Genomic DNA, 14,848 nt, shown 5'->3' with positions numbered 1-14,848 from the left:
TATAGATTATTTATTTTCATGTAATAACGAAACGTGTTTTCGTATATAGGTTAGAATTATATCCAGAAGGGTCCAGACCCGAAATGGTGCTAATGGACCAAATAGAAGAAGTTGCTCCTGAATTACAAAGTGTCAAAAATGAAAGTTGTATAGTACTGAGGATGCACGCGTTGAAGGTACTTATTATTCGTAAAAATCAATACATTAGATTCTGTTACTATTGCTAATTCTTATGTAGGACGGGAAGAAAGAAAAAATAACACTCACCAATCCGGACGAAATAGGCCTTAAGGAATGGCTGCAATCGTTAAGGTCGGCGCACAAACTGAGTCAAGAACTACTTGGCTCGATGGCCAAGAAAGCGGGGAAAATATATGGTACAGAAGGTACAAATAACAGACACGCTATCATAGCAAAAAATGCCAACGGAAACTGAAAATTAGCGAATTTAGAGGTAAGAATTTGATAAATAACAGGCTGTTCAATAAGTCCATGGAGCGGCATTGATTAGCAATTAGTAATAATTCATTTTCCGCAAACTTATTAATTTATACAATATAGTAAAAAGTTACTAAGTTAGTAAAAAAGAAGTAATTACTGATTACTTACTGACTACTGAATATGATTTGCTATGCATTATACAAAGGAACATTCAAATACATTTCGAAAGTGTACCCAATTTTTTTTACCTTATCTGTAAAAATATTTCTATACTATTGAGTTATAAAAATAATTATAAAATAATATCATATGCATAAAAGAATTGTAATAAATAAATGTTGAAATTATCAAGTATATTAATTTTATCTGTCTTTAACCACACAGTAATATAAATATAGACGTTAATATATTAACGAACAATTAAACATTTCAAAGTAATTATAGAGGTATTATATTAAAGGCATTGTTTTTCTAGGTAAACAAACTGAGAAATCACAACAAAGTCGGACCTCACACAGGATGGAGACCATTAGACAATGAGTCAGGTCATTTAGAAAATGTGATAGAATGATGAGGGAAGAGTTTGAGTGTAGGTACATAATTTTCCAAAAAATAAATAATAAAAAACAGTATTTTTAGAAATCGCTATTGTAATAATATATGTGTCTATAATATACTAGACAAGTCAAAAATTTCCGATAAATAATATAAAAACGTACTGTAAAATAGTAGACGTGTGAAAAACCCATTGAGGATTCGAACTTTGTAACATATTTTTGAGTTTCACTTAAAACATACAACAAGAGTTACGTGTCGAATTAACATGCCACCAAGAATGAGTTTGTTTTGCATTGAAAGACTGTCAATAATCAAAGTGTACAATGTGATTTAATTCAAATAACACAAAAATCTCAGTATTAACATGACCTTTAAAATATCACGACGCAAACTTGTTGTCTTGTCTATTTTCGTAGACACGTGAGAAATCGTAGAGAACTCTTTAAAAATATATTTAATGTAAAAATGGGCGAAACTATAATTTTTCTAGTTTGTAACTTCCCTCGATATAAACAAAAAAAAATAAAAGTAAACATAGACTAGGGGCCGCCAACTGACTGTTTTTTCATGACAATTTTGTCAGTATTTATAATGTAAACTGTATCTATAGTGTATTTATTAATTTATAATGTTAATATCAGTCTTATAAGTTTATTTCTATGCGGGGATATGCTATCGCACAATTTCCTTGTGTAAGCAGTATTAACCCAGACTAAAAGGATTTAAGTTTTATATTCTTTGGAATTTATTTGCCACATGCCTTTGACTCAACTCGCGACAGAAAAAAACAATTATTGGTTAATTCCATATATGTCAAAAGCATGTGTCACGTATGGTCTTGAATGAAAAAATACTTAAATCTATAACTCAAACACATAAAATGACAAGCCCTGGGTAAAATGATCTTCCTCAATATATAAAGCATCTTCAATCTAAACACGTAGATATCACATGATTATGGGTTGATTAATGGTAAAACACTTGTGACAAATCTGTATTCCTGTGTATTTGAACAAGAAAAAGTGTAAATTGTTATTTACCTAGCTAGATGATCATGGGATATTTTACATTTCCATCTTATTAGCGATTTTTAACGATAGACAATTTAGTGTTCTTTTGGCTTTTTGGCATTTTATTCGAAGCTCCCCTTCCCTGTATATAAATTTGTATTATTTTGCTAAATTAGGGAATTTTACAAATCTTTTTATACATTTACAGTATAATTATTTTGTATTCAACAAACTAATGTTGTAAAGGGAATAATAAACAGGCATCATAATTTAAAAAAAAACATAATTAGCATTAAGTATATGATTTTAAACCGTCTCTAGTTACAATCGAGAAGAAAGCAGTGTCAAATCTACATTACTGGTATATAATACTCGTTTTTATTGTGCCATCTTTTCTTTCCTAATTTTTGTTTTCTATTAAAAAAATAAAATGCATTCCAGGGTAGGCTCAGTACCAGGTTTAAACTTGTATGCTTACTGGTAATGCTAAATTAATTATGTCTTCTCCATTTATTTTAGGTTCATATTGTACATACAATTTTTTTATTGTTAAATAAGTATTTGTTTCTTTTTTCTAGAAATGATGAAGTTTTATGTTAAAGTAAATTAAAACTAGGCTATTTCTAGTCACATTGCATACATTTTACGGTAAATAACAAAAAATAAATATAGTATTTTAGATGATCTTTAGTTTTTTAAATAATCAATCCCACTCCCATAATTATAGTTATATAATATTAATTTCATGATTACGTTGAAATAGTATAATTCAAAATATATCATCTTCATACATCAATAAAATGAGTTATCCTAGAACAACTTTTAACATAATCCAGAGCTCCCCCTCCCTACCGTTTTTTAATTTCATTATCCATACAGCACTGACCATAAATTTCCTGTTGTGGAAAAAATGGTAGGGAACGTCTTGTGCTTAATAAAAACATAATTAGAATGATACCATTCCACACCAGGTTCACTTTGTGACGATGGTTCCAACAGGACGACGCCATAAGCTAAATAGAAGATGCCAGGACGTTATATATCGCAGAGGTAACATGAATTAGCCACCAATATAGTCTTACAGTATTGTATTTGATCCCACTTGTTTGATGTTCTTAGGGTCGATATGTCCTAGGCCATCGTACAATTTATTGAATTTGAAAATTGAACCTTTCGGAACTGTGCCGCCATAACATGTTGATAAATTGATATATTTATCACTTTTTCAAGTGATTGCTGTATAGTACTAAGAACTTGTTTGTAACTTTATTACACAGCTTAGATTATTTTTTATTGTTGGATATTTTAATTGTTTTACTCTTCAACAATGTTAGGAATTATTGCAAAACTATATCCAAAATAAGTACAATATTTCAGGGTGTATTTTTTTTATCAATATTAAACCCTACCTGAGACTAGTACAAGCAATTTTGTGAAACTGACATAAGTATTATTATTAAAAGGTCTTGGAACTGTCAAAATATGCACAATAACTTACAAACCTCTACTCTCTATAAAACATTGAGATTGATATCCAGTGTTCAGTAAACTAACGCAACAATTATCAGTAGTACTTTCCTAATGAGAATATTGCATAAAGAACCCAAATTGTTTGTTTTGGAAATATGATTTAGTAAATGATTTGTAAAAGTTGTGGTTCATAAGTCACGGTCTCTGAAAAGCTGATTTATTTGGTATGAATATTGGCGTTGGTGTAAAGTGCCACATCAGTAAAGGGAATCAATCACTAATTGTATCAGTTGTTTTTAAGTTTCTTTGGTCAAAGCACAATAACTTTATTATATTAGTTTATATAGACATCTCAAAAATTGGTGTTGCTTCAGTTATCTACAAACAATTGAGCCATTAAAAATATTTCTAATCAAAAAATTATGTGGTGTTTTTAGGGAACAATAAAAATCAACTTCAATAATCAATCAGAATCAATAAATGTTTACGTTTATTACATACTAATAATAATAATAATAATAATAATAATATATACAATAAAAATATGTATAATAAATACAAAGGATTGATATTAAAAGCATTTTATTCCCATTCTTTCATGACGTTTTCATATTCATAATCCTCTACAAAGGGTTTATCAATATTTCGGATCATATTTTCGCCACAATAAAGACACTCCGATGCTATAATATTATCAATCTCAGTTTTAACTTGTTCCTTAGCGGATACACCTTAAAAAGATCCTCGTAAGCTGATTGTTATGAAAATTACTAAATGATTACCTGATCCAGTACTAACATTATCCAAGTTACCTTGGGTATTTAACGTTTTCAGTTGACGTTCGAGGTCTGCCAATCGGCCCTTTTTAGTGGGGCCTATTTAAAAATAGAGAAATTTTAAATAATAACTAAAATACTATAATACATATAACAAATGTTTTATTTCCATCGATAATTCAATTATTTAATTAAGAGGGGAAAATCCTGTAAATATTTCAAAAAAATATCTTTCATATTTCGAAAATATGACGTATTGAGGCTATCATAGCAAAAGAAAAAGTTTAAATATGAAATGTTCGACGCTTTTGGTAGTGAATTGACGATTTTGACAATGAACTGCAAGAAGTATTGGACGAAAACCAGACCCTAACAACTTTCAGACATGACATTTTCAGTCAATTCCGAACTGATTCACCAGGCATAGCGCCTTCCGATTACCGTTTGGTCAGATCGATACGGCATGGCTAGGATGACAGGAAAATGCTGAAGAGGAAATGGATTGCCAAACTAATATCGTTCTTTCGACGGGGCCAATCTTGATGCCAAAAAGGTGGGAAGAAGTTGTAGAAAATGATGGAAACTATTTATTTTGATTAATACATATTGTACCAATTTTTCTAAATAAATGCTTTTTTAAAGTGAAAAAATGATCAGAATACATGATGTTATCGTACGTACTTGTATATCGTAAACAAACAACTGAGATAACCAGAGCGCTTAGAGTGCAACTTTTATTTTACAATACTTTTGTATAATTCTTTTGTCCCATTAAAATATGGAACCAGAAAAGAAAGTGAGTTCCATAGCCAAAATAAAAAAGATAAAAACTATTAACTGAACAAAGTCCTTAAAAACAAAATATTATCAATTAACTATACGGAAAAACCTAAAAGACGTTAAGAATATGGAAAAAATATAGCTATTTACATTTTTCTGCAGAACGGATGTTCAATTTATGACAAAATGCTTTAATCCAAGCCTAGATATTTTAAGAAATCAGTCTGATCTCTTTCGATACCGAAATATATTTTGTTTAAAACAACTAATTTTAAAGAGTCTACCCAGTTATTAAGACAAAGGTTATATACCTGCCTAAGGCTATAAAAAAATAAAAGTGACAGTCAACAAGATCTACAAATGGACTAGAGAACTGAAAACTCTTAGACTTAAGGTCTAACTTAGACAAAAAGTAAAAGTAAAAAGTAGCACAAACAAAAACGCAGATCAGGCTGAGAACAAAAAACTGTATTGGTTAGTTGACAGATACTCTCAACTTGACTTAAAAATAAAGAGATTGGTTTATCAGTAAATCATAAACCCAATTTAGACTTATGGAAATATTTCGACCTACTAAAACATCGAAACAGCTATAAAAATCCAACGTTGCCAAAACAAAGTTCAATGGCTATCAACCAACGAAAAATTGCACGATGACCTCGAAATCAATTGGATTTACGAAATGATTTCGCCTTAAAGTATGAAATAAGACTACTACATCACGGCAACGGGAAGGCAATACTACTGGATAAAACGCAGAAAATCAGAAGATTGGAACGAACCAAGCTACATGAACTTATGTCTACCATAGCAAAACACATTTTTTGACAAAATTAGTTTTTTTTATTCAACATAATTCCTTCCAAGGGTTATACACTGATTGTAGCGACCCTCCAACTTTTCGATAACATTTTTGTAGTGCGATTTGTTCTTCAAAATAGGCCTCAGTTTCGGCGATCACCTCTTCATTCGACGGAAATTTCTTCTCAGCGAGCATTCTTTTGAGATCTGAGAACAGGAATAGATCTTGAGAATACGATGGATGAGAAAGCAATTCGAAGCCCAATTCATGCATTTTTGCCATCGTTTTCACTGACTTGTGATACGGTGCATTGTCTTGGAGAAAAAGCACTTTTTCTTCAAATGCGGCCGTTTTTCGGCAATTTCGTCCTTCAAAAGGTCCAATAACGCTATGTAATAGTCGCTGTTGAGGGTCCTTCTTTTTTCATGGTAGTCAATGAAAATTATTCCATGCGCATCCCAAAATACAGATGCCATAACCTTGCTAGCCGACCGTTGCGTTTTTCCATGCTTTCGAGCGGGTTCATCGTGTGCAGTCCACTCGGATGACTGTTGATTGGACTTCGGAGTGAAATGAAGGAGCCATGTTTCATCTATTGTCACATATCGACGCAAAAACTCGGGTTTAATACGCTTGATCACCTTCAAACACTGCTCCGAATCATCAATTCGTCGTTGTTTTTGGTCAAAAGTGAGCTCGCGCGGCACCTACTTTGCACAGAGCTTTCTCATACCCAAATATTCGTTAATGATATAATGTACAGGTTCAGTTGATACCTTTAGAGTGTCTGCTATTTCATTCAATTTTAATTTACGGTAATTCAAAATCATTTTTTAAATGTTTTCGTCGGTAACAACCTCTTTTGGGCATTCACTGCGTTCACCGTCTTCGGTGCTCATTTCACCACGTCTAAACTTAGCATACCAATCCTTGATGATCGATTTTCCTGGGGCAGTGTCCGGAAACTTAGCATAAAGCCACTGTATTTTTTTCTTTCAAAAAGCAATAATTCTATCAAGACGCGAAATTTCTTTTTATCCATTTTATTTTCACAACAACAAAAGTTGCTTCACTTAAAATGCTATAATGCAAAAACTAATGATCCGACAGCTGTCAAATGTATACACGCATCTTTTGAGGGTTAGGGCTAACTAAAAAACATATGGATTTAATTCTAGTAGCGCCATCTATGTGTCGGGCTGGGGACTTTTCTATTGCCCTGTTAGAAAAATAATTAAATAATAATTTTATTTTAAATTGGGAGATATATATTGATATATTTACGATATACTCGCCTTACTTGTGTATTGATGAAAGTACAATAGCACAGTGGTAATAAATTAATTTGTAAGTTATGATTGTACTAAGCATATCTAAGATGTAATTAATAAAAACAAATTAAGGCGCCGAAGGGTTTTCCCCCTTAATTCGTTACTATGACATTAATACTTACCTAATGATGGGGATAATTCAGATAACAGGCAATCAGAATGGAATTTGTGATGACATGGGAACGTATAAAACGGTCTTATCATGAGGGTCACATCGCAGATTTCACACTTATCATAACTATTTATCACCATATAGGAATCCCTAAATGCATGTATGTCTTGGCGCACTTGATCAGCAGCGTCAGTAGCATCTTGCATCTCTTCTTTCAGTACTTGAATGTAATCATTATATTCCTGTTTATAAATATATACATAAGTATGAGCACATATAAATATCCTTACGTTAATTACCTTTAAAGAATTACAAATAGCATCTTTAAAATGATCAATGGTAACAAAGTCTGGAAAGAATGGCAAGATATCTTCAATTTTAATTAAGTCACATTGTTGTAAGAATTCCATGGCCGCTTTTATATCATCCTTTTCCTTAACTACATGCTGGGCTGATATTTTATGTATACATATATTAGTTTTAAAAATTATTTACATTATTATTAAGATTTTACCTATTTTAAGCCACAATTTTTTTCTTAATTCTACATCATTATCAGGAGACATGTCAGCCATTTTCTTAGCAAGGTCTAAATTCAATTTCAGCGCCAAATCTACCGCAGATTCCCACAGACCAAGTAAACCAGTCAGCTCCACACATGCCTCTGTTAAATTGTGCTCGGTACATAAATGTAAAGCAAAATATACATCATAGTTAACCTGTAAATGCGTATTGCAGATAAAGGTAAATTATATCAATTAATTTGTTACCAATGCAAGCTCTTGTCCTTGAGATCTTAAATATTCCATTAACTTCTGAGGATTGTGTTTGGCATAAAGTGATATCAAAAAATTGTGGATTGCTTTATCAGTATTTTTCAGCTTAGTTATGCAATATTCTAAATATCTGTAAAGATGTGTTTTAATTGGAGTTTGAATTAGCTGAATTAATTGTTCATTCTCTATATATTACCGTATTGCCTCAAGTGAGTGTAAGTTTCCATCACACGCAACCAAAGCTGGCAATAGTTTTAATGGTACTAATTTCCTGCCTTGTTCGATTAAAGTTTTAACCATAAATTTAGGAATTTCCTGCATGAGAATTGGAGCAAAATGATAATACAATTCGTAGTTATTTTGACTTTTAAGAATTTCCAAGGCATCATGGAAGTTGTTCTTAAATATATGTTGACGGATCAGCTACAATAAAAACCAAATGTTTGTTATTGAAAATTAACAGATATTTCAAATAAGAGGTGTACAATATGTATAAATGGTTCCAGATGTAAATAGCGGTAATACAATGACAATGATTTTGATGCCCATGGCAATGAACGACCTGGAATACAAAAAAAGTTCGAAGAAAACGAATTGCAAGAGTTTTTGGATGAAAACCCAGCTCAAGCAACTTTCAGACAGCTAAGAAATTGAAGAACTGTTTCCAGACGTTTATATGCGATGAGAAAAATCCAAATTGAGAGGAAATTACTATAATCCTAACAAAACCTAAATCTAGAAATCAAACTAATGAGTAGTTGCAATATAGGACTTTAATTACTTGTCTAACAAGAAAAGAAGTTTTCTATGGCTTATTGTGACGATGGAAAGTGAATATAACAGGTCAATTGAAAAGTTCCCGGCCTGACACATAGATGGCGCTACTAGAATTAAATACGTATGTTTTTTAGTTAGTCCTAACACTCAAAAGATGAGTGTATAAATTTGACAGCTGTTGGATCATTAGTTTGTGAATTATAGCATTCTGAGGAAGCAACTTTTGTTACTGTGGGAAAAAAATTGGTAAAAAGGAATTTCGCGTGACAAAATACAGTTGAAGCAAAAACTTAACTTGATGCCGAGTTTCCGGACACTGCCCCAAGAAAATCAATCATCAATGATTGGTATGCTAAGTTTAGACGTGGTGAAATGAACACCGAAGACGGTGAACGCAGTGGAGGCCCAAAAGAGGTTGTTACCGACGAAAACATTTAAAAAATCCACAAAATTATTTTGAGTTACCGTAAATTAAAAGTGAATGAAATAACAGACACTCTAAAGATATCAACTGAACGTGTACACCATATCATTCACGAATATTTGAGTATGAGAAAGCTCTGTGCAAAGTCGGTGTCGCGCGAGCTCATTTTTGATCGAAAACAACGACGAGTTGATTCGAAGCAGTGTTTGAAGATGATCAAGCGTAACAAACAGGAGTTTTTGCGTCGATATGTGATAACGGATGAAATATGGCTCCATTATTTCACTCCGAAGTCCAATCAATCGAAGCCATCCGAGTGGACTGCACACGATGAACCCGTTCCAAAGCCTGGGAAAACGCAACATTCGGCTGGCAAGGTTATCGCGTCTGTATTTTGGGATGCGCATGGAATAATTTTCATTGACTACCTTGAAAAAAGAAGGACCATCAACAGCGACTATTACATAGCGTTATTGGATCGTTTGAAGCTTCACCAAGACAATGCACCGTGTCACAAGTCAATGAAAACGATGGCAAAAATCCATGAATTGGGCTTCGAATTGCTTCCTCATCCACCGTATTCTCCAGATCTGGCCCTCCGCGACTATTTCCTGTTCTCAGATCTCAAAAGAATGCTCGTTGGAAGAAATTTTCGTCGAATGAGGTGATCGCCGAAACTGAGGCCTATTTTGAAGTTAAGGACAAATAGTACTACAAAAATGGTATCGAGAAGTTGGAGGGTCGCTATAATCAGTGTATCACCCTTGGAAGGAATTATGTTCAATAAAAAAAAAACTAATTTTGCCGAAAAAATGTGTTTTACTATGGTAGGCCGGAGACTTTTCAATTGGCCTGTTAGTAAAATAATGCCAAGAGAAAAAAGTCATAAAGCTAATCCATAAAGTCTTGTACTGCGTATAGGTGCTTAAACGAATGAAAATGTTAGGGTAGATATATAGTGTTGCTCAAATGGGTATTTCTGCAGCATCCATCGTACTCACCAGACATACCGCCTACTTATCAATGCAGCATGGCTCCGCTAGGGCACTGTTTTAAAATGCTAAAGTGTAAAAATTAATCAATATTTGGATTGCTGCCAAACTAAATTGTTCTCTCGACATGGTATGTTGCCAGAAAGATGGGCAAAAGTTGTAGAAAATTAAGTAACATATTTTTATTAAAATATATTGTACCAAATTTTCTCAACTAATGCCTTTTTAATGTGAAAAATAAGCATTCAATATGTTGATTGATTTTTCATTGTTTCTGTGCATTTGTTATCAAAGGACTCTCTTCAAATAATTCAAAAATGGTATACAAAATCTAGAAGCCATAGAAAATAATGTAACAGTAAATATCTTGCTTAGCTCATTAGCAGATTTTTTATTGTATTATAAAGTTAGAAAATTTATCTGGATCGAAAAAATGAAGGTGTAAAAAGGACAGCAGCAAAGTTTTACACTTATTACTATGTACTTGGGTGAGACAAACCTGTTCAAAATCCTTATTTACTATGGTTAATTTAATCAGATTGCTTTTATCACCGTGGCTTTGCATTAATTCATATATAGTCCCTTTGTTGTCCCTGACACAATCAGCAACCTAGAAGATTGGATAAAGTAATAATTAAAGTTTAATTAACGAAGTTCATGTTAAACCTCCTGAAGTGTTAGGAAAGTATCAAAGTCCTTCTGTATTTCATCATAAGCGGCTGATTTTTCTAAACCTTCCAGTCTCTTTTCTTCAAGTTTTGTCAGATAGAGTTCAACTACCCATAGAACTATCATAGTTATTTGAGTTTTATCCTGGGGCTTCAACCTACCTATAAAAACAAAATTATACGTGTAAAATCGTATTAGACTATAACCTGAATAATAAATCAATCATACAATAAGTTTTGTGTCCTATAATCCTGTTGTTTCCTCGATTTAAATTGATTGTCTTGACCAACCAAGAAACCTTAGACATCTTTAAGATTTTTTTTTCAAATTGCACTAATAAATAATGAAACTTGGGATTAATCTCCTTCATAAATCTAATCAATACACCGATCCAGTTGACAAGGTGAGCTATAAAACGGCTCAACAAAAAAACTAGCGCGAAAATCAGTTTGAGAATGAAATGTGGCAACATTTATTCTATTTGCGAGATTTAGTTCTGATTTCTGGCAGTCATCGAATTTTTATTTCGGGCATATTGGATAATCTTGTACGACTGGTAATACTATACTTATAATATAATAATAGACTTACTTAATTTGTTTCTCAAAAGTATCTTAAGTGCATCTGACTGATTAACTTGTATAAACTTCAAGCAAATTTCTTCGAAAGATGATTGTGTTTCTGCGTATCGCTCAGCACTCAATTGATATTGTTCTTGATTAAACAACATTTCAGCTTCTTTAATAAGTACCTCAAATATAAAATCAATAATAACCATACGAGCGTTTAAAATATCAAAGTTTGTTTACTTGGTTATAGCAGACTTCATTATTCCTCGAATATTTTTTAGCCAAATCGAATTGATTTTTCTCACAAAATATAGACCATATGTTACGTTCCTCCTTATTTACTCTGAATCTGAACATTGTATTCTCTGTCATTGCCCATATATCACCTACATTATCCTCTATTATATATCAAAATTTTCTTTAATCAAATCTAATTCACCTGTTTTACAATCTCTCAAAATAGAAACTAGTTTCCCAAATGCTTCATTGTACTGATCTTCATATACTTGCTCTTCGTTCAACAGACACATTCCTTTGATCCTATCAGCATAGGCGAGCAATATATGAAACTCTGTTAAGGCAATAGAAAGAGGATACTTTGGCAATTTAGAGTAATCTTCATATGGGGGTTTGGGATAATTCAACAATTTAATTTTCTTTTCTAAAACAGCCATACTGTCATCTTTGGTAATATCAAACTAAAAGAAAAGATATTATATTCTAAAAATAAGCAAAAGCACAATTACGAAAATGTATTAAGGTCATATTACTTCTCCATAATAAATTCCCTGTTCAGTAATCCATGTAAATTTACTAGGAAGTTCTCCAAACCAAAATTGCAACCTGGAGTAACGTAACTTACTCTCAGAAGCTAAAAAAAAATTAATATAAAATTTCTTCACTATACTTCGTTTTAAATATGCCAAAAAAGCACAAACGAATGGATAGTGTCGCAAAATCTTGAAGAGCTTGTAAAAAATTGAAAAATTGTAAAATTAAGCTTTTCAACGTTGAAATCAGCTAAATTAAATCTTGAAGTTTATTAAAAATCGGCAATTATAAATAAAATATATATGTATTGGGCGTGGAGAACCAAAACACCCCTTTCTTTTCTATAAAAAAACTTTATAGAAAAAAAAACTGATCAGTCAAAAAATCAGGTAAAATGTAAAACATCATTATATTTTATTTATGAGAAACCAACCTCGCTTTATAAGGATACAAACGTAAATAATTATAATATATAATTATATGTAATAAACAATTCAAATTTTTGTTTTGAAAAGTTTGGTGAATACTTACCGATAAACGTTTCAGATTCAGTAATATTTAAATATTTGTGAAAGATTTGTTGCAATACCAGTTTCTCATCACCGTTGTTTTTACCACTAAACAAATATAATCTTGATGGTGTAGCTGCAAATACAACACATTTATCCACACCTCGAAAATACTCGAGGGCTGTTATGGGAGTATCTGTATTTTTTCCGATGTCAAAAACCTAAAAGCATGTTTTTTGTTTTTATAAAGATATATTTTATCTTTATTTTTGGCGAAAACCTTTCAACAGAAAGAGTCACTAATAAGCACATATATAAACAGTAAAAATATAATTCCATTTCAACCATTTTATAGTATGTAATCAACTTCAATGAGGTAAACATTTAAACATTTAAAATAGCCCCTAATGTTGAACAAAAAAAAACCATCAAAAGTCATGCACATGCCAACATACTACCCTTAAAAATTATATCTTGGTAGTCAAAACTTACCAAACCCTCAACTTCCCTATTACTATATAAGGGTAAGTAATTTGGTAGCTTGAAAATACAAATTCATAGAGACATGTATTATTAAAATAAAATTGCTTACCTGTTTCCAATATTGTTCTAAACTAGAAGAGAAAAATTTGTCACCTTCTGCTACTATCTCAGTTTCAAAAATTAAGCCTTTTGCTGTACCTGAAATGAAATAAATTAACAATTGTCAAAAAAGCATATATCTAGTATACCAACCAAGAAGTATTAAACCAGTTGATTGATCAGACTTGTTTAATTGGTTCCATGCTACGGCTGTTATTTCATTTCCACGGAACTTAAAAAATATATATATCAGTAAAACATTCATATAGTTTAAATATTTTCTCACTTTCGTTGTGCATTTTAGCTTATCTGATTTTCTTGACAAATACATTAATTCTGGACTATCAACTTTTGGGTTTTTTGGAATAAATGTTAAAAGCAAATGATTGCCAGTTGGGTCCAGAAATAAATTACCCAACTTATTTTGAGTGTACTTCGAAAATGCAATTTCTAAAAGGCTACACATGTAAACCAATATATATATTTTGGTGAATAATCATACTTACCACTTTTTTCAGTAGGATTCTGCAGGTTCATTCTAAATAAAACGTTATTCGCCATAGCAATAACCATATACTTATTGGAAATAACAGCATGGGTAATTTTATTTGATGGAGTAAAATCTTTCTTCGATTTGGTAAAAATTGGGGTGTCCTGATCCATTGTGATGTTAATGTACCCCAAATTGCTCTGAATATATAAAATAAATGTTTAGTCGTGAAACAAACAATAATTAAACCATAATTAATACTATCAAACACATCATTTAATAAACTATGATAACTATTACTAATATTCTTACCAATTGAACTGGATTTAAATTGTTTTTAGGTTTTACATATACTTGTTCATATTGATCAAATAACGAAGTCATTGTGGGATATTAGAATGTAAATTAAAATATTTTAAATATAATTTTTAATTATTAATTATTTACTATTCTAATGTTACTACTCAATTAACAATATTAACACCCCGTGGCTGTCAGACTTGACAATCATCTGTTTAGACTGTGTTTTTAAGGTTATGTTACTTCTTTTAGTATTCAAATAAAAAATCTATGAGGAAAAAAATTAAATTAAGGTATATTGATATGATATGTATATGCATATATATGCATATATATATATATATATATATATATATATATATATATATATGGATTAAATGACTGTAATGAAGTCATATTCGATGATTTTTGTTGAGGGTAAGAATATACGAAATAATACTATAATTCGGATTATAAATTATATTTGTAATTAATACTAATTGTATATATAAATTCTAAGGAAAATAGAGCAGCATTTTGAGCAACCTATAGCAAAAATACTAATGTTATTAGTAAAAATACTGAAAAACTGAACTGGTAAAGACTAGAAACCTCATTTTTTGGTTTTAATACTTAAATCACTACATGTACAATAAAAAACAATTTGTCTTTAAAAAAACTATTTACAAGAAATTGTTAATGGGAATAAATTTAATATAAAAACATATTA

General features: G+C 31.2%; 2 protein-coding genes across 5 annotated transcripts in view; one reads left to right on the top strand and one right to left on the bottom strand.

Moving 5' to 3' along the window:
* Gprk1 (G protein-coupled receptor kinase 1) overlaps nucleotides 1-2,693 on the top strand; it is a 270,383-nt gene extending 267,690 nt beyond the window's left edge. For all 3 annotated transcript variants that reach the window (XM_076402702.1, XM_076402691.1, XM_076402710.1), the window contains 3 exons: nucleotides 50-176; nucleotides 239-454; nucleotides 917-2,693. In XM_076402702.1, the coding sequence (XP_076258817.1) occupies nucleotides 50-176; nucleotides 239-436 (325 nt within the window). In that variant the 3' untranslated portion in view covers nucleotides 437-454; nucleotides 917-2,693. The remainder of the gene's footprint in view (nucleotides 1-49; nucleotides 177-238; nucleotides 455-916) is intronic.
* Nucleotides 2,694-3,934: 1,241 nt separating this feature from the next.
* Nucleotides 3,935-14,361, bottom strand: dor (vacuolar protein sorting-associated protein 18 dor). Of its 2 annotated transcripts, XM_076402655.1 has the most exons (20): nucleotides 14,152-14,361; nucleotides 13,856-14,039; nucleotides 13,636-13,799; nucleotides 13,503-13,581; nucleotides 13,360-13,448; nucleotides 13,260-13,307; nucleotides 12,790-12,988; nucleotides 12,258-12,358; nucleotides 11,927-12,185; nucleotides 11,728-11,873; nucleotides 11,510-11,669; nucleotides 10,916-11,079; nucleotides 10,749-10,859; nucleotides 8,253-8,479; nucleotides 8,051-8,186; nucleotides 7,795-7,999; nucleotides 7,580-7,731; nucleotides 7,291-7,522; nucleotides 4,262-4,354; nucleotides 3,935-4,210 (listed from the first exon to the last, which is right to left on the bottom strand). In XM_076402655.1, the coding sequence occupies exons 1-20, from the start codon at nucleotides 14,221-14,223 to the stop codon at nucleotides 4,062-4,064; spliced, it is 2,970 nt and encodes a 989-aa protein (XP_076258770.1). In that variant the 5' UTR covers nucleotides 14,224-14,361; the 3' UTR covers nucleotides 3,935-4,061. The 2 variants fall into 2 exon arrangements, with proteins under 2 accessions (XP_076258770.1, XP_076258780.1); XM_076402665.1 differs by lacking the exon at nucleotides 13,260-13,307.
* Between the last annotated feature and the right edge of the window lie 487 nt (nucleotides 14,362-14,848).

Source organism: Rhynchophorus ferrugineus, unplaced genomic scaffold, assembly GCF_030347505.1.
Source record: "Rhynchophorus ferrugineus isolate W39M unplaced genomic scaffold, kcgeb_rfMv2 rfM1, whole genome shotgun sequence".
Classification (NCBI taxonomy): Eukaryota; Metazoa; Arthropoda; class Insecta; order Coleoptera; family Curculionidae; genus Rhynchophorus; species Rhynchophorus ferrugineus.
The sequence above is the reverse complement of the archived record's forward strand: the minus strand, read 5'-3'. Positions and strand labels throughout refer to the sequence as shown.